This window comes from Microtus oregoni, unplaced genomic scaffold (assembly GCF_018167655.1).
Source record: "Microtus oregoni isolate MIOR12 unplaced genomic scaffold, Mior012 000026F_ref0000081, whole genome shotgun sequence".
Taxonomy (NCBI): Eukaryota; Metazoa; Chordata; class Mammalia; order Rodentia; family Cricetidae; genus Microtus; species Microtus oregoni.
In genome coordinates, this window is record NW_024543085.1 from 520,629 (window position 1) to 539,481 (window position 18,853).

Below are 18,853 nucleotides of genomic sequence, written 5' to 3' on the forward strand. Positions count from 1 at the left end.
CTCCCATTGGCCCACAAACCTTTTCTTTCTGTATGAGAAGACGGTAAATCTACCACGCAGGGTGATAGGCCTGTGTGAGACTGCGGAAACCCACCACATGGCTTAGCTCAAGGCGGCTGTCCTGCGTGCAGCTGTTGTTGCAGTCTCTGTACTGCTGCTGGCATGAGACTGTGAAACTCGGGAGCCCAGGTTAGATCCATTTCTGTGCATTTAGAACGTCCCTCATTTTTTTTTCCTCAGGCCCTATGGAAGACCTCACATTGGCATGCCGTTTATAACTGGAGGTTTCTCTCCCACTCGCCAGTTCCCAAATAACCACTCTGGGGCCTAATATTAATTACAAACTGTTTGGCCAATGACACAGGCTCATTACTAACTAGCCTTTACATCTTAAATTGACCTATTTCTGATAATCTGTATTGCCACATGACCATGGTGTTATCTACATCCTGTTTCTCTGGCAGCTGCAGCTGCTGTTATCTTTCAGACTCCACCTTCTTTCTCCCTTTATCTGTTTGGATTTCCCACCTACCTCTATTCTGCCTTGCCATAGGCCAAAGCAACTTCTTTATTAACCAATGGTAATAAAACATATTTACAGCATACAGAGGGGTATCCCATATCACTCTTTTAAATTAATCTTCTCTTATACAATACATTCCAACTACACCCTCCCCTCCTTCTACTTCTCCCAGGCCCCCTCATCATCCCTCTCCCCCAGATCTTCTACTCTTCCAGAAAAGACCAGGCTTCCCAGTGATATCAACCAAATATGGCGAGACTAGGCACAAATCTCTTTTTCCTTTCAGAAAGGAGCAGGCCTCCCAGGGATATCTCTCAAACATGGCATATCAAGTTACAGTAAGGCTAAGCACCTCCCTTCATATAAAGGCTAGACAAGAGAAACCAGTATGTGGAAAGGGGTCCCAAGAGCAGGCAAAAGACTCAGAGATACCCTCACTCCCAGGCTAAACAACTACAGCATGTATGTAGATGATCTGGCACAGAGCCATCCCTCTGGCTCCTACAGTCTTTCCTCCCACCCTTCTGCAGGATTCCCCAATCTCTGAGGGGAGGTGTTCTCCAATTTGGGCTCTTTTTCTACCTAATAATGTTTGACTGTGGGTCTCTGCATCTGCTCTCATCAGCTGCCTGAGGAAGCCTCTCTGATGATGATTTGGCTAGGCACCAATCTCTGAGTATAACAATATTGTTAGGAATATTTTTTTTTAATTTGCCAGCCCTGTGTGATTCTACCTTAGGTCTCTGGGCTATCCAGCCTCAGTCTGGTTCTCGGCCATCCAGACATGTCAGTCATGGGTTCCCTCCTATTGCATGGGCCTCAATTTAGACCAGTCATTGGTTGGCTACTCCCTCAAGCTCTAAGCCATCTTTGCCCCAGGACAGATTATAGATTGAAGGTTTTGTGGTTGGGTTGGTGTCTCAGTCCTACTAATGGAAGCCTTGCCTGATTACTAGGAGTCCTCGCCAAAGTCACCTTCATGGATTCCAAGGAATTTCCACTTCACTAGGTTTCCATATTGCCACGCAAGTGCCCCCCACCAATTCCAGTAGTCTCTTCCCCCCTCACTTGATCCCTCCTCTTCTCATCCCTACCTGCTCCTCAGTCCAACAGCCAAATCTATTTTATTTCCCCTCTCCAGGGAGATCCATGCGTCTTCTCCTAGAGCCCTCCTTATTACCTAGCCTCCATAGCGCTGTAGATTATAGCGTAATTATGCTTTACTTGTGTGCATGAATCTTTCTGTGTCTGAGTTACCTCACTCAGGATGTAACTCTTTCATTCTTAAATTAAAAAAAGTATTAACATATAAAAGTATTAATAAAGTTATGTATTGTTTTTCTATTATAATTGGTAATGTCTAGTTGATTTATGAATTTTTGAGAAATAAAGTCACATCACAGAGTATTTATATCAAAGCAGACACAAAATTTGGTTTTATCAACCAGGAAAAGAATTTGTATAGAGCTTTGAAACAAATTCACAATTTATTGAATAAATGCGTAGTAAGTGCTAAATGAATGCAAAGAGTTTAATTCAGTTCAATCTCCATGACTACAGGGAAACCAAAAAGTAGTGAAGAAATAGAAGTTATAGAAAAGTGTCATAATTACTACAGTAGATACATGTATGTATCCAAAATAATTCCTGCAGCAGTGGTCTTCTTCCAAAACACCATGGATCATCAGAGAAAAACAAGTTAATAATCTTTAAGTGTTGGCTGTTATAATCAATAATTTTAAATGATTATTGTAATCAAAGAAGATAAAAAAATTAGACCAAGTAATAGTCTTAATCATAGAGAATAAATTTGAAATTAATTATGAAGTTATTAAAGACCATGAAAATATTTAATCTTTCAAATAACTCAAATAAATTAAAGAATTTATGGAAATAACAATACCATTATCAGAGCACATTATCAGAGCCTGAATGTTACAGCTAAAACCATTATAGTCTTGTTCATTTAAAACAATACAAAATAAACAATAAATTGAGGATGTGGTTCTGGCTTTTTAAAAAGCAAATTAAGAAATACCAGTAAGAAGCTTTTTAAGACAGAAAATAATTTTTAAAAATAATGACCAGTGTGGCAAAAAAAAATCCAAAAGGTAGTTTTTAAAGAAAAATGAAGGTAAACTAAGCTAACATTACAAAGCAGGAAGTTGAACGATTTCAGATATACAATAAAGGGAGAAAAGAGAATTAGAGGACCAGAATATTTAATATAGAGATTAGAAGCAATCAATAACAAATAAATGAGAGTGTAAAACCTAGAAATATGGTCATAAAGTGCCTGAACTTCAAAGCTGTGTGTAGTGGCACATACCTGTAGTCCCAGCATTCACATGCAAGGCTAACCTGAGCTATGGTGCAAGACCCTGTCTCAAAAACAAAGCAACACTATCACATTTACAGATGGCATGACTACATACTATAAAACTTATAAGAATCAACTGAAAAAGTACTACCAGCAACAAAAATTCAGCTTAGTAACAAAATACAGAATTAATGTGCAGAAAATAATAACCTCCATATCTCCTAACAACATCTAGATGGAATATATAGACCTTCTGAATCTAGAAATGAGCTTAATAAATATACAAGGCTTTTGTTGAAAATATTTTAAAATCCTCTTTAAGACAAAAATGGCAAACAAATAGAAATACAACATTTTAAATAAAAAGATGCGAACAGAAATGCCAGCAGCTTGTTCTTGTGCTTCTGTAATTCAGATGTTTATCTGGCAAATCAGAACAAGCTTAGTTAGGAAACCTTGGAAACTCCCTTAGGGGGAAGTAGCCTTGTAAGATAATACGCTGTGAAGCTGCAGTAGTTGAAACACTCTGGTACTGCATGTGAATGCAGAGAGTATGAAGTGGAATAGAAAGCAAGCCTAGGAAATAGATGCATACGTAGGGATTTAATGTGTGGTAATGGCAATATATAATGAATGAAAAAACATGAAGTATGTAGAACATGGTATTGCAATAACTAGACAGCTCTACAATTGAGTTCATACTGGAGAAGATATACCCAAGATTTTAATGTTTAAACAATAAACAAACCAGTACAAGAAGTCCTGGTAAAAGAATCAGAAGACTGTCCACTTGAAATGGGAAGATCTTCTGATGCAGAACCCATAAGCATGAAAAGATGAATTTTTACATTATACTTTTGTCATTATCTTTTAATTGTGGTCTACTTAATGAGTGAATTTTTAATTAGTTTATGGAGATACCCGCATGTGTGTTTTCTTTTACAGTGCAAGTATGACTTTTGCTGGATCTGCCTAGAAGAATGGAAGAAACATAGTTCTTCCACTGGTGGTTATTACAGATGTACCCGCTATGAAGTCATTCAGCATGTAGAGGAGCAATCCAAGGAAATGACTGTGGAGGTAGCCCCTGCCTGAGCACTTTCTGTCTGAGCTACTGTTGGAGAGAATTCCCTGTCTTTATCATGATGAAGCATTGATTTGAATGCACATTAGAGTACCCTTGAAACAAAAACACTATCAACTGGGAACTTTTTTCCTTTAAAATTTTCCTTTTTTTTTTATTTTGATGAAGATGAGAAAAATCCAGTTCCAGTCTGCCTTTGTAAAGATTTAAAACCAATTTTAACATAATATTAGCAATATAGTATTGTGTTATAACGTACCTCTTTTTTCCAGTCAGGCACAAGGAGGGAATTTTTTTTATTTGATTAATTTATTTTATGTGTGTGACTGTTTTGCCTGGATATAAGTTTGTACAATACGCATGCCTGCCTGGAGCTCACAGAGACCGGAAGACAGCGTCAATCACCTAGGACTGGAATTACAGTAAACTGCCATTTGTGTGCTAGAAACTGAACCTGGATCTCTGGAAAAGCAGGTGGTGCTCTTAATCACTGAACCATCTCTCCAGCCTTAATAGTTGTTTTATTATATTTGTTTTATAGATTAGGTGGGTTTTTTCATTGTTTATTTTATGTACGTGGGTGTTTGCCTGCATATATGTCTATGTACCATGTACATACCTTGTGTCCACAGTCAGGGTGCTAGATTCCCCTCAAGCTAGAGTTACAGATGTTTGTGAACCGCCATGTGGCTACTAGGAATCGAACCTGGGTCCTTTGGAAGAACAGCCAGTGCTCTTAACCACTGAGCCTTTTCTCTAGTTTTCTAGTCTAGACAGCTTAAACAACAGAAATTTAGCCAGGCAGTGGTGGCGCACACCTTTAATCCCAGCACTGGGGAGGCAGAGGCAGGCGGATCTCTGTGAGTTTGAGCTCGTTCCAAAGCTTTGAAGAAACCTTGTCTCAACTTTCTCCCATGTAGTGACTACAAAGCCCCACCTAACTCATTCTGAGTGAGGGTGCTCATCTTGGCCTGCCAACAGGCCCCACTTTCTGGTCATGGTGACTGGGAAATAGAACAAGAGATCTCTGGCAGCATTTGCATTAAGATAGAGCTGAAATGGTCTCACTTAACCTGTCACCTCCTCATGGATCTTGTCACCACATAAAAGTACATTTTGTATTAGGGCGTCAATGTGAATTTTGAAGGAATACAAATCTTCTATAGAGATGAACCATACAATCAAATATTAAAGATGTGGAGTTATCACCAAGACTACAAACAAGCGCCTTGAAAAAGTATAGGTCATTATATTCTAGCAACAAAATAGCACATTTGCTTGAATTACTACCCATTACTAATGAGACATAAATCCCACTAAAACCAATTTTAATATAGTTTTAGCAAAAGTCATTAATGTACTTTTGTTTCCTAGGCTGAGAAGAAGCATAAACGGTTTCAGGAACTTGACAGATTTATGCACTACTACACGAGATATAAAAACCATGAACATAGTTATCAGGTATGTCCCAAATCATTACAAATGAACTAAGACACTGTTCAGAGTGAAGAGCCTGGGTGTGGTGGTACATGCTTTTAATCCCAGCGTTCAGGAGGTAGAGTTAAGTGCAAGGCCAGCCTGGTCTACAGAGCAGAGCAAGTTTCAGGACAGCAAGTGCTACACAGTGAGACCCTGCCTTTAAAATAAATAAATGAATGAATATTTAAATTATTTATTTCTGTTCCTTTAGTTAGAACAACGCCTTCTTAAAACAGCCAAAGAAAAGATGGAACAATTGAGTAGAGCTCTCAAAGAAAGTAAGTTCTCTAGTGTGTGTGTGTGTGTGTGTGTTGTGTGTGTGTGAAGACAATTCAGTGGTGATGGTAGATGGGAAGACCCCTAAAGGAGGACAGTAGATCCCGTGAACTGCTTCTGCCATTGTCCTAAGTTCTCTCAAGCCCTGCGTGCGTGCTAGCATGTTAGTGTCTACCGGAGACTCCTCATGTGGACTCCGCTGTTACCAGACAAAACCGCACCGTAATCTTGTTTCCCCTGTGCCAGCGCTGGTGCTCTAGTGTTGGCAAAAGTGAACGGATCCTAAAGGTCTTCCAGGAGGAGGAAGTATACATGTTGCCCAATCATCACATAACTGAGTACTCAGCTGCTTCAGACATCATATAGATTTGGGGGCGAATTGAACTCAAGAAGCAAAGTCTTGAGAGGGCCCAACTTGTGAGTATTCACACCAGCTACACAGAGCATAAGTCCTAGTATGCTTGTTTTTGAGGGTTCATAGTTTATATATTAAAAGCACATTTCAAACATAAAAGTGTAATCTCTTATATTTATCTCAGTTCATAAAGTAATTTGCACCTATATTCTTTTTTGTGGAAATAGTTTGCTAATAAGACATTTAAAAAGTTAAATAAATTAGTGGAGGCAAGTGTCACTCCTGGTCTGGTCTCCTTGTTAATTGTTAGTGTGTAAACTTTAGAGGTCAGTGACTCTGCTGGACTAATACCAACTCTAGAAGTGTGCTTATGAGCAGGAAAACAAAAAGTCTCACAGGTGCATATTTCCTCGTGTTTAGGACTGTGTCTGACATAACAACAAACAGTAAGTGCGAATTATTGCTTTTATTTATATTAGAGATTCCAGGCAGCAGAGTAAAGCTGAAAATTAGAAGCTGTAACAATTGGAAAATGAAACAGTCTGCTTCTTAGACATTTCATGTATTATTATAATGGAAGGCAAGGGATGTTGAGTTCCTTTTGCTTTTTAATTTTACTACACATACCTAGAGACATAGTGTACATGTAGCAGGGTTTCTCTTAGACCACCAGCCAGCCCCAAATCATGAGATGGAGACTTATTATTAATTATGAGTATCTTACATTGTCCCACTAGCTCTTAAAACTTAAATTAACCTGTTTCACTTCATCTACATTTTCCCTTGGGGCTTTTCTCCTCCCTTCCTCCCTTCCTCTTTTCTTTCCTTCCTTTCTTCCTGGCCTACTCCATGTCTGGCTGGCTATCAGGTACCTGGCCCTGGGCGTCTCCCTCTCTTTCTCCCTTGTTCTCTTCTCTTCTATTTTTCTTTCAAGCTTATATTCCTCCTACTACTTATTTCTCTCCATTCACCAGTCCTGCCCATCCCTCTACTGCTATTGGCCATTCTGCTTTTTATTAGACCAATCAGGTGTCCTAGGCAGGCAAAGTAACACATCTTGCCATCATTAAACAAATGCAGCCTAAAAAATGTAACACATCTTTGCCTAGTTAAACAAATATTCCACAACATGTCTGTAGATATATTTGGATGTTCCGTGTCAGTTTGTACACGCATGTGTATTATTTTCCTAATGGTATGCTGAATTTGATATTCACTAATACTTCAATTTAGATTCTACAGCTCATTCTGTCTCATTTATAGTTTATAGAATCTTATGATGATATCTTGGTATTATTCTGCCAAGACAATTTCTTCTCTATCCTCCGTACTCTTCCTCCCTTCTTTTTTACTTTAGTTTTAGTTAGCCAGTTCCTCAGCATTTATTTTTTTTTCTTTACAATATTGCTTTTACAGAGGAATAATTATGATTTTTTTAAGCGAGCAACTTAACAAAAGCATTTATACAAATTCTACAGCAGCAAAATTTAAGTCAGGGATAATCTATTTTTATGAAGTAAGCATCTTTGGGTGGACCCAGAGCTATACTATTTCCTGACCATATTAGAAGACACTTCAGGAAAATATGTGTTCGTGGCTTCTGGGCTGCAAGGGCCTGTACCTTTCACACAAGTGTTTATCTAGGATTTTAGTTCAGTCAAACTATATATTTGCAGAAACATTCACTGTATTCAATTGCTTTGCAGCTGAAGGAGGCTGTCCAGACACCACTTTCATAGAAGATGCAGTACATGTTCTCCTAAAAACTCGACGCATCCTCAAGTGTTCTTATCCATATGGATTTTTCTTAGAACCTAAAAGCACAAAGAAAGAAATTTTTGAATTAATGCAAGTAAGATGCTATTTTAAATTGTTTTGACTTTGAGTAGTAAACCAGTTTTGTTTATATTTTAAATAACTTTACATAAAGGGAAAAGTACCTTAATGGACTAAATTTTCTTTGTGTTTAAATTTGTCAGTGTGAGTTTGAATGAGTTCTGCACTGTGTAACATTTCTATGAGCATGAGTTTATTTCAGACTGGGCACGGTAGAGTGTGGCCTATTTCTTATTAAAAAATGGAGGTTTTATATTTAGAGATGAAACAAACTGCATTGCATACTTGAATAGAAAGTTAATCTTTGCCATTTTATTTCAGAAGTAGAACTCAAAAAGTTACATATTTAAAACAAAAACTCCTAAGCCAGTCCCAAAACTCACCAAACTCATTACATCATCCTCGTAATTGGAGGCCACCACAATTTTCTGGTGATTTTTATTCTGAACTTTTAAGCTGCCCTCCACTGATTTATATTCTGTATTTCTTTTAAGGCCACAGCAGTCTTGCCTTGTCTTAGATTCCTTCAGCATTCATACCTCATTTCCATTGCAGCAGCTGTGTACCAGAGTATGCAATGCCCTGAATATACTGTACATTTGTTCTAAATGGTGTCTTTCTCTACTGCTTGGAGATTTGCACCCACTCCCTTATTGTGTTTATCAATGGATGCTATCTCCTTGCATTCATGATGACTTAAAATATCATCCTTTCATAACCTGAAAAATATACAAAATAGAAAGAATGTTAAATGAGAAATTATTTCAAAATGTAATTTCTGACTTCAAGAGAATTTGACTTGACTAAGAAACCATATATGCTTTGTATCTGCTTACCTCGTTTCTCCTTTCTGTAGACAGACCTAGAAATGGTCACTGAAGACCTTGCCCAAAAAGTCAATAGGCCTTATCTCCGTACCCCCCGCCACAAAATCATCAGAGCAGCTTGCCTTGTGCAGCAGAAAAGGCAAGAGTTCCTGGCCTCTGTAGCTCGTGGAGTTGCTCCTGCAGACTCACCAGATGCTCCCAGGCGCAGGTAAAAATTTGTGCAATATAGAAGCCTTGCTGGTCTGAGCCACCAGTGCCAGGACTTTTTTTAAATCGTGCTGCCATTCATATTGGGAGTTATTTATACCTACAATATGGGTAGCTGATAAAAATATGTTGTTCTGGTGATATTTTCTTCTTAATACAACTTTTTTCAAAATGATTTTGCTTGTCTATCATTGTGCAGCTCTCCAGACTAAATAAGGCTAGCTTAATTTCACATATTAGAATTCATAATCCAGAGTATTCTGACATGTGATTTCAAACTTAATACATGTAGTGACTTGGGAATGATAGTCATAAACATCTTAAGGTGTAGAATTTGGAATCTTTGCCAGCTTGCTGTGTTCATATTTGTATTTTGGTATTAGGAAATTAAAAGTCTGGTATTTTAAGACTACTTTAGTGGTCTGAATTAATCCCTTAAAGAGAAGTTGGTTTGTTTATTTTATTTCACATTATCCTCCATTGCTTGTGCCACAATAAATTAAAGCATTTTTTTCTTATAATTATAGCACTAGAAAGTCATTTGTCCTTATTTTTACATAAATATTTATGGTGAAATAATCTTTTATACTTACAAAATTAAAATGTAATTAATCAGAATATTTTTATGTTACATGGTTATTTTTATTTTCTCCGTCATTTTGCACAAGTGTAAAGCAACTTAGTATTTGAGAAAAAAATGGAAGTAATTATATTTTACTAGTTGGATCTGCCTGAGTTTGGCAAGTTATAAGCAGATAAGCATTTTAAAGGGTAAGAGTCTGGTTATATTATTGCAGTACCGATAATGAATCAAACAGTATGTCTAATTTCTTTGTAGCTTTGCCGGTGGAACATGGGATTGGGAATATTTAGGATTTGCATCACCTGAGGTAATTGTTTTTCTGGGGTTTGGAGTTATCTCCATGGTTTTTCTTCATGCAACCCCACTTGCATTTGCATCCCCACCTGTCTAAATCCTCTGAGATCAGAAATGCTTGTTCTTTCTTCTGTAACAGAAATGCCTTGGCGGAGTCTGCCTTCAGCTCTTCCTTATATTGGAGTCTAACAGTACATTCCCCTTTCACTGCTATTAATTACTTCATAGAATTTAGTCAAATTTATAGCATAAATATTTAGAACATCTTCTAGTTTGTTAGTAGAGATGTAAATTTTATGTATAGAAATGTATAGTTGTGAGTTGTGGCCTGGTAGTGATATAATACCACCAGGCTGTCCCGGAACTTGTTCTGTAGTCCTGGCTGGCCTATGAACTCAAGAGATCCACTTACTTCTGCCTCCTGACTGCTGGGATTAAAGGCATACACATATTGTAAAAATAATATTACATAATATTTTACATATTGTAAAAATAATATTAATAAATAACTTTAGGAATGTGCTAAACTGTAGCTCAGTGATAGAGTGTTTGCGTAGCATATCCTAGATTCAGTTTCCAGCCACACCGACAGGTAGGTAGGTAGGTAGGTGGGTAGGTAGGTAGGTAGGTAGAGAGACAGACAGACAGATAAATAGACAGATAGATAGACAGGTAGAATTAGATAAATAAAGATAGATCAGATAGATTGGCTGTATTGGCCAGATGGATAAAGTATGAAAGTTTTATAATATCTAACTTGGTGTTTCTCTTACTCCTAGTACTTTCACTATAAGCACTTTGAGTAACTCTAAAGTAACTGGGATATTCACAGGCCTGAGAACCTTCATGTTAACCCTGGGAGAGTCAACAGTGATTCTCAGAAGTCTGCTGCCGTACACCGTGGCCTCTCTTTGACTCTCATTTCCCCTATTTCTGTAGCAGATATTCTTAGATCATAGCCTTTGGTAGTAACAAACTTATCATAAACTATTATCATAAATGTAAAACAAATGTATGGACATCTTATTTTAGTCTGTCTTCTTCTAAAATACTATGTAGTGAATACTCCTATGTTGTAACTAACCTGGGCATTGAATAATGAGAAAAGAAAACTCAGTGATGTATTTGAAAGCCAGCATGTAACATACTTCTTTTCAGCTATACTTTTGACCTGTGAGTTGATAAGTAGTAGTCACAGAGACTCTCTGGCTTAACAGTATTTCTATCTGGTTTTTTTCTGCTGCTGTCCCCCTCCTCTTCTTCCCCACCTATTCTTCTTGCATATATCACAAGCACTTAAAAACTAGACCCCCAGAGAACCTATACTGTTACTAACATTATTGTGATATCAATGGTAATTTTAGATAACAAGACCCTTGAAGTAACAGTTACAGCTAGCTCTGGAGTTTGCAAGTATCCCAGTAGAAGCATCTGTGACTGTTAGAAATTTTGCATTTTGCTTTCTGCCTTTTTTATTTCCTTGGCTTGGCTAAACTTAAAGTTCCCTTTTCTAAAGCAAGTGATTTTTATAGTATGTGTAAAATCATACATTTTTTTTCCTCGTGGAGGAATTTTTGTTTTATTTACATTTTTACAATTTGCATGCTCTCCTGTATTTTATAACCTTTGGTTTATGCAGGAATATGCTGAATTTCAGTACCGGAGGAGGCACAGACAACAGCGCCGTCGAGGAGACGTGCACAGTCTGCTCAGTCACCCTACAGATCCTGATGAGCCAAGCGAAAGCACTTTTGGTGAGCGCCTGGCGTGGCAGGTATCATAGTCTCTTAGAAAACCATGGTATTGAGGAATCAAGTAGGAACATCCTAGGTTTATTGCACGCATCTCTGCTGTGTAACTTTAATCAGGCACTTGCGGTCTCTGTCTTCTTTATTCTAAAATGAGCATCCAGTTAGGCCATGCAGGTAAAGCACTGTGGCTGCTCAGAAAGGGAAGCTCTTGATACCATTAGGATATGCTTCAATTTTTTTTTTCTGCATTTAATTGGACTCTTAAGGTGAGAGGCATCCTACCAGATTAGGAAACAATGAATAAAAGATTCAAATTTCTCAAGGGATCGTGTTCCCAGAAGCATTCTTAAACAGGACTATTTAAATTATTTGACTTTAAAAATGTTAAAAATATTCATTAAACATACCTAGACTTGTAGGCAGAGGCAGTTTGATTCCCAGCCACCTAGACCCGAAATAACCACACACACAAACTGGATTATTACAACATTGCTTGACCTATTAGCTTATGCATATTTCTAGCTAGCTCTTACATCTTAAATTAACCCATCTCTATTAATCTGTGTATCTCCACATGGTTTTGGCCTACGGGTAAGGTTCCATTTGGTGTTCATTATCTGTCTCCTGCAGCATCTAAATTCTCCCTGACTCTGCCTGCTCTCTCTATATATTTCTCTCTTCCAGTCTGGCTTTACTCTGTTAAGCCATTGGCCGAAAGCAGCTTCTTTATTTACCAGTGACAATAAAACATTCACAGCATACATCACCTCCCCTTTTCTGTCTAAATTAAAAGGAAAGTTTTAACTTTAATACATCATTAGATACAGCAAAACTGTTATCAACCAAGAATTAGTTACAATATTTAGTCCATTTGCATTTGGTAAATTAAGAAAAATAGTCTATCATCTATCTTATCTTTGTGAGTCTAAAGTTTTATATCTAATCTATCTTTTATTATAACTAAGGAAAACTAACTAGAACTATTTATTCTTCAACTCCATCAAAGACCCCAGAAGGATATAATATTACCTAAGTTAACAGGAAGTACGTTGTAAGCAACTTCCAAAACTTGAGAAATGACAGAGACATCTCACTGCCTGGACAGTCACCCAGAGTTCTTTTGTAACATTGGGGCACCCATCTTCAGCCCATAGTATCCAGCAGACTTTTACATGAAGCAGGAAATTGGAAGATCTCTTATGCCTTCTATTGGCAAAGTTCATCAGTTGCTTTCTTCTGTATCCTGCAGAATGTCTGGCAGACTCTTTCATGAAGCAGGAACCCCAAAGGACGGTCTCACTTTTAGGCAAGTTCAGCAGTCATTTTTCTGTGGGTCCTGCATGCCCAGTTCATACAGCATAACATCAAGCAGTCCAGGCAAGAGCAGTTTCTTGCCCAAACGTCTAATAAACTCCATCAGGAGCCTCTTCAGTGACCATCATCCTCTTGAAGTAGATTGGTGCTGCCAGAAGCAGATGTGTCTCATTATCATGAAAAGTCTTAAGTTCATAAAACATTTTAAATGTCATATTCCTTAGGTCTTTGAAAGGTTTGAAGATTATCTATCTAACCTAAATATATCTCTAAATATCTAGAAAACCTAACTAACATGACTACAAGCTTGACTATTATAGATGATTATTTATTAATAATAATGTATTTCTTAATTATACATTATATTTTTAAATGAGCTGCACAAACACAATACCTTAATCAAGAGCAGAAATATACATATAACAAAATTGACCTAAAATTTGTATCAGCAGACCATGATCCATACCAACGCAAATTATTCAATCTAATAGCATATCCCCCTTTAAATGTAAATAAACATAAACAATTATTTAGGGAATTTAGGATTGTTGTCTAGACTACTTCCTGCTGATTGGGAGGTGGCGCTATTAATCAGGCCTGTCATGGGATATCCTATGTGGTAGGTCCATCTTAGCAGTCCTAAAGCCAACATGGATGTTGGATCATCTAGGCCATTGTTTCAGGAGTCTTCTTTGATCAAACCTACAGGTTCTCATCCTCTGTAGAAACAAAAGTAGAACCTCTTTTCCAAAGCAACATATCCTTAGCCCTAAATTTTGAAGTCAGGATACCTTTAAAATATATATGTTGGTTTAGCTTAGCAGCACATATAATGAAATGTCGCTCTGTACTTTACTCAAATATACATAATCCAGATTGTCTGTGTATATTCTATTTTAATATGGCTTATTTTTCTTACTGTATTACTTTTTCTACAAGTTTAATATTTATGCCTTTAATCCAAGACTGTTTGTACTCTTTTATATTACAACTGTCTACACTCTTTTTCCTCTCTTTCTCAAGCCTACATACATTTATCCAACACTGTGACCCATTTAGAGGTCTTTTCTATCTGAATTTGTCTTTATTGCGTGTGTATCTGTAATTAGTTTTTAAATGACAGGCATGGCCAGGACCCCCTCCACAGCACTGCCTGTTGGCTCCACCCAGTCCAACATGGTGGTGAGAGTCATGCACATTTCCCCAGCTCCAGAGTTGTAGCAGGTCTGTGTCAACATTAAGCAATTTGTAACACACTGGTCACAGACCCCATTTAAGTGCTCGGTCTCCTGAAAGGGCCAGAGCTATTCATTCAACTAGCATGAACCAGGAAGCCTTTTTAAAGGGGCTATGTGATGTGTTTTTGTTTTTTTGTTAGCTGCTAATGATAAATCAGGAAGACCTCTCTTAAATGAGCCACTGTGCCCCTGCTTGCCACCAGTGAACAGAGCCCATCCGAGAAAAAAAAAATGCAGCTAAACTTTGGTTTTTTTGTGTGTCTAGAATTTTTTTATAAGCTCTCTCAGGTTTTATGTGAATTTAGCTGGCACACGGTTGGCACGCCAATCTGTTTTCAGAGACTTTTCATTCATTTCCCGGCTGCCCAGGCATGAAATAAACACAGAAAAACTATATTAATTGCAATACTGTTTGGCCAATAGCTTAAGCCTAATTCTAGCTTATATCCTAAACTAACCCATTTCTATTAATCTGTGTATTGACATGTGCTTGTGGCCTACCTACAGTAAGGTTCCATCCGACATTTGGCATCTGTCTCCTGCAGCAGCTTCATAGCTCCTCCCTGACTCTGCCTACTTTGTATGTGATTATATATACATATACATACATATATATATATATATATATATATATATATATATATATATATATATCTTCTAGCCTGGCTTTACTCTGTTAAGCATTGGCCAGAAGCAGCTTCTTTATTAACTAAATGACAATAAATATATTCACAGCATACATCACCTCCCACATCATAGACTGTAATAACAGAATCAGTTGAACTACCGATTGGTTCTTGAGGCTATTGTGATTCCAGAACTGTTTAATTTTATGAAATCTGAAGATAAAAATAATGAAATTCATTGTAACTCAGGAAAAAGGAGTAAACAGTAGAACCTGCATTAATGAAAGTCATAGATTGCAAGCAAGAGTCTAAAAAATGCTCACAGATTTGCAGTGATCACACTAGATACCTGTTATTGTTTACAGTCAGACCTGCTAAAAAGGGCAGGAAATGAAGTGGATATGAATGTGAGCCTGAGTTTTCACATTATTACTTTGAAGCAGATATGCCAGAAGGTGGCGGCAGCCTCAGGCCTGGTGCATCCGTGGTAAGCTCTGCATCCATGAGTGTGCTGCATAGCTCTTCCCTTCGAGACTACAGCCCTGCCAGTCGCTCTGGAAACCAGGACTCTCTGCAGGTAACCTTGCTGGTGGTGTGGCACCATGCTTCGTTCCTTCTCCGCTCAGTGGTTTTGGGGATTTACTTTTACTGGTTTCCTCTTTCTTCCTAATATGGTAGTTTTGTTTTAATGATAAAGCATAAAAAGTGTTCTTGTATTTCAGGTTTATGTTAGGTATATTTTCCCTTTTATCAAAGGCAAGGAGAAAATGGTAAGATGTAAATATGTAAAGTAACTTGTAGAATTAGAATTATCTGAGAAAGGAAACTGGTAAGTGTGATTAGGTTAAGTAATGTTTCCTTTAGTCAAATTTTAACGTGACTTTATTTTTCATTGCCTCAGGCTCTGAGTTCCTTAGATGAAGATGACCCCAATATACTTCTTGCTATACAGTTGTCACTGCAAGAGTCTGGACTGGCCATCGATGATGAAACCAGAGACTTCCTTAATAACGAAGCATCCCTGGGAGCCATAGGCACTTCTTTACCTTCGCGGCTAGACTCTGTACCCAGGAGCACAGATAGTCCTCGGGCTGCACTAAGCAGCTCTGAGCTACTGGAACTTGGTGACAGCCTCATGAGACTAGGAGCAGACGGTGACCCATTTTCAACTGACACTTTGAGTTCACGACCTCTCAGTGAACCAAGAAGTGATTTTTGTCCCTCTTCCAGTGACCTTGACTCAGCTGGCCAGGACCCCAGTGCCAGTGACAATCTTCTTGGCAATATTATGGCTTGGTTTCATGACATGAACCCTCAGAGTATCGCCCTGATTCCTCCAGCAACAGCCACGGAAATGAGTGCAGAGCCTCAGCTTCCCTGTGTCGGAGCTGGGTCAGAAGGTATGAGGGATGTGAGACTGGTGCCTCCAGAAGACTCAGTGTCCAAAATTGCTGGTGTCCATGAAGGCGAAAGAACACAGAGGGAAGAAAAACCTCGGGAAGAGAATACTCTGGCCGGGGAGGAGTTGTCTCAAGTTGGTGACGGTAGCAATGAGGCAGTCAGCAGAGGGGATCTGTCAGATGCTGCCAGTCAAACCCCTCAAACCTCAAGTGACTGGCTCGAGCAAGTACATTTAGTATGAGTGGTACATGTTCGTTCTCCAGGTGAATCGCAGTACAGGGGGTATGTTAGGTGGAGTTTGCTTTATAGAGACTTTGATCCACTCAGTTTGAACTCAGTTATAAACCACTGATGTTAGGATTGAATGCAAAGGTGTTCCCTCGGATGATAGCTCCAGTGTCGATTTTAACCTTACAGGGAATTTTCTTTTGTGTTTGTCCCTTTTTCCGTGACAAAAGAAGAGCAGGAGAGAACACAATGGAATAATGGGTTGACATCCACATTCTCAGAGAATGCAGTGCTCTGTCTAGCCTGGGGTTGACAGTATTAAGTTGACCACCTATATCAAAAGCTTACTCCTTAATCCTCTGATGGCTTTCCTCTTTTTTAAAACAGTGAGACGTTTTCTTCATTTTAAAAGCTGGACTGAGTGTGTGTCCTCAGTGTCTATGTCTATGTCCCTTGTTGTCCCAGCAGTGTGAGCTGTGGTGTCTGTGCTGCTTCTAGTACCTGTCTACCACAGTGTGACTTTTTTTTTCCCACATGGATCAAAGATTCCTTCTCATGTCTATTCACCGTCCAATTGTGCCAAACTCTGACTCCGGCGCTGACTAACAAGATGTTCAGGTGTGCAGCATCCTAGTATGCTCCAGGGCAGTGTCAGCGTTGTTGGGGAGTAAAAGGTGCCACTCGGTAGCAATGATGTTCCAGAATTTAATGGGCTTTTGTTGCCATGGAGACTGCATTTAAATAAATGTAGCCTGTAGCTTAAGTAAACTAAAGCTAATGCTGCTGTTAAAACAGTTTATTTTAATATTAAAATACAGTTGATTAGCAACAGCGGTGCTGTATTTAAGAGACACTTTATTGGAAGTGCAATCATAGTTCTTTCTTTTCACAATCTTACAGTGCATTCTAATTACTAATGGGTGCAGTTACTTTTAATGGCGTTTTATAACATAGAAAAACTGGAGTTTTCATGAGTTACAGTAAATCCCATAGTTATTAAAAAATTCAATACAACATCCTACACAACATGTTACCGTGCCTTTGCCTAACCTAAATGGGTAGTTGCCAGTTAAGTAAGTCAGTAATTCAAATTTCAATGTCTCTTCTGAAGTAACTATGCTATGAATTGCAAAGACCTCCATGAAACCACCCATGGCCTTGCCTTTACAGTAACTATGACAACTAAGTGTTCAATTTGTTTGCCTAGATAGCAAATGCTGCTGTGTTTGTTCTCTTGTGCAGAACTCATCTGCTGTGTGATCACTGTTTAGTATTGACAACCCAACCTCCTAGTTACCAGTGTCCTACTGTGAAGAAATACTGGTCTTAGTTCTAGTTAAGATACAGTGGTACAGCGTGTCATTAATACTAGAGTAAACTGTTGGAATGGCTCTTTTACTTATTATTATTAAAGCTAGCATAACATAAGCAAAATAGATACAAGGAGCACTCCATGTAGTGCTTTGCCATTGTTACCAGAAACCAAAATTTCTATACTGAGTTTGTATAGGTAAGTCCTAGGCCAGGTAGAAGATTGTCTTTCACACTGATGTCCATAATTATTGTTCTTATTACCTCTTTTTCAAACCTTGCTTTTGAAATATTCATGTACTTTGATTTCAGATGGCCAAAACATTGTACCTGAGTATTGACTGGTAATTATTCATGGATATCAAGAGTTCCTAATAGTTTTTATTTCTCCAGTTATCACAGCATTGATATGAGTCCCTTTAAAGTTAGTGGGGCAAATGCAAACTTTGTCTACAGTGTATTACTGTATGTTAAACTGAAATGGTCTTAAAGAATTTTTAATTTGGATTAAAAATATGAACACCATAAAGTTTCTAGACCAGGGTGTAACTTTTCCAGTAGAAAGCACTTGTATCCCTAGAGACATCTTGCACAGTCGCAGTGAGGAGAGGAGGGACCTCTGTCCCCGTGCCCTGTGCAGTGCCTGTCATGATGTACTGGTTTCCTGGGTGTAAAACTATCATTTTCCGGTTTATACTTCCTTGGTACATATTTTAAAAACGGCACAGTCATTGACTTTCCAATTCAGTAATAAAGTTTGGCAAAGCCTATTTTGTAAACAACTTTAATTTTATAATGTAAAAAAAAAAGTTAATCTAACCTTGACTTGTTATTTGCACTTTCATAGTCTATACTTGATACATTCCCACTTTATATACAGTAGGATTCTACAGACCTGTAGATGTTTGGCCAAATGAATGCTGTTAATAATATGTAAAATTCTTTGATTAAACATTTATTACTTAAACTATTTCCATTTTGTCTCACTAAATCATAAACTTCATTTTAAAGTAATTAGGAAGTAAAGTTTGCTTTATGTTAAATACCCTCCAGAATGATGGTATTAATTTGGTTCTGCCACTTAATTGATTAGTGCCTAATATTTTTTACAGTAGCCCATTTGTTGAACATTGTGCACCCCAAAGATAAATTTGAATTCACTATATGATACTACATTAAAATTATGAATTTAGTGCTCAT

General features: G+C 37.9%; 1 protein-coding gene across 5 annotated transcripts in view; it reads left to right on the plus strand.

The window, feature by feature from the left end:
- The window catches only part of Ankib1 (ankyrin repeat and IBR domain containing 1), a 126,512-nt gene extending 107,887 nt beyond the window's left edge, over positions 1 to 18,625 (plus strand). For 2 of the 5 annotated variants that reach the window (XM_041675712.1, XM_041675716.1), the window contains 9 exons: positions 3,789 to 3,923; positions 5,302 to 5,388; positions 5,618 to 5,684; positions 7,744 to 7,889; positions 8,730 to 8,908; positions 9,746 to 9,797; positions 11,424 to 11,538; positions 15,154 to 15,290; positions 15,615 to 18,625. In XM_041675712.1, coding sequence (XP_041531646.1) covers positions 3,789 to 3,923; positions 5,302 to 5,388; positions 5,618 to 5,684; positions 7,744 to 7,889; positions 8,730 to 8,908; positions 9,746 to 9,797; positions 11,424 to 11,538; positions 15,154 to 15,290; positions 15,615 to 16,355 — 1,659 coding nt within the window. In that variant the 3' untranslated portion in view covers positions 16,356 to 18,625. The remainder of the gene's footprint in view (positions 1 to 3,788; positions 3,924 to 5,301; positions 5,389 to 5,617; positions 5,685 to 7,743; positions 7,890 to 8,729; positions 8,909 to 9,745; positions 9,798 to 11,423; positions 11,539 to 15,153; positions 15,291 to 15,614) is intronic. The other 3 variants (XM_041675714.1, XM_041675715.1, XM_041675713.1) reach the window with 3 other exon arrangements.
- Positions 18,626 to 18,853: the final 228 nt, after the last annotated feature.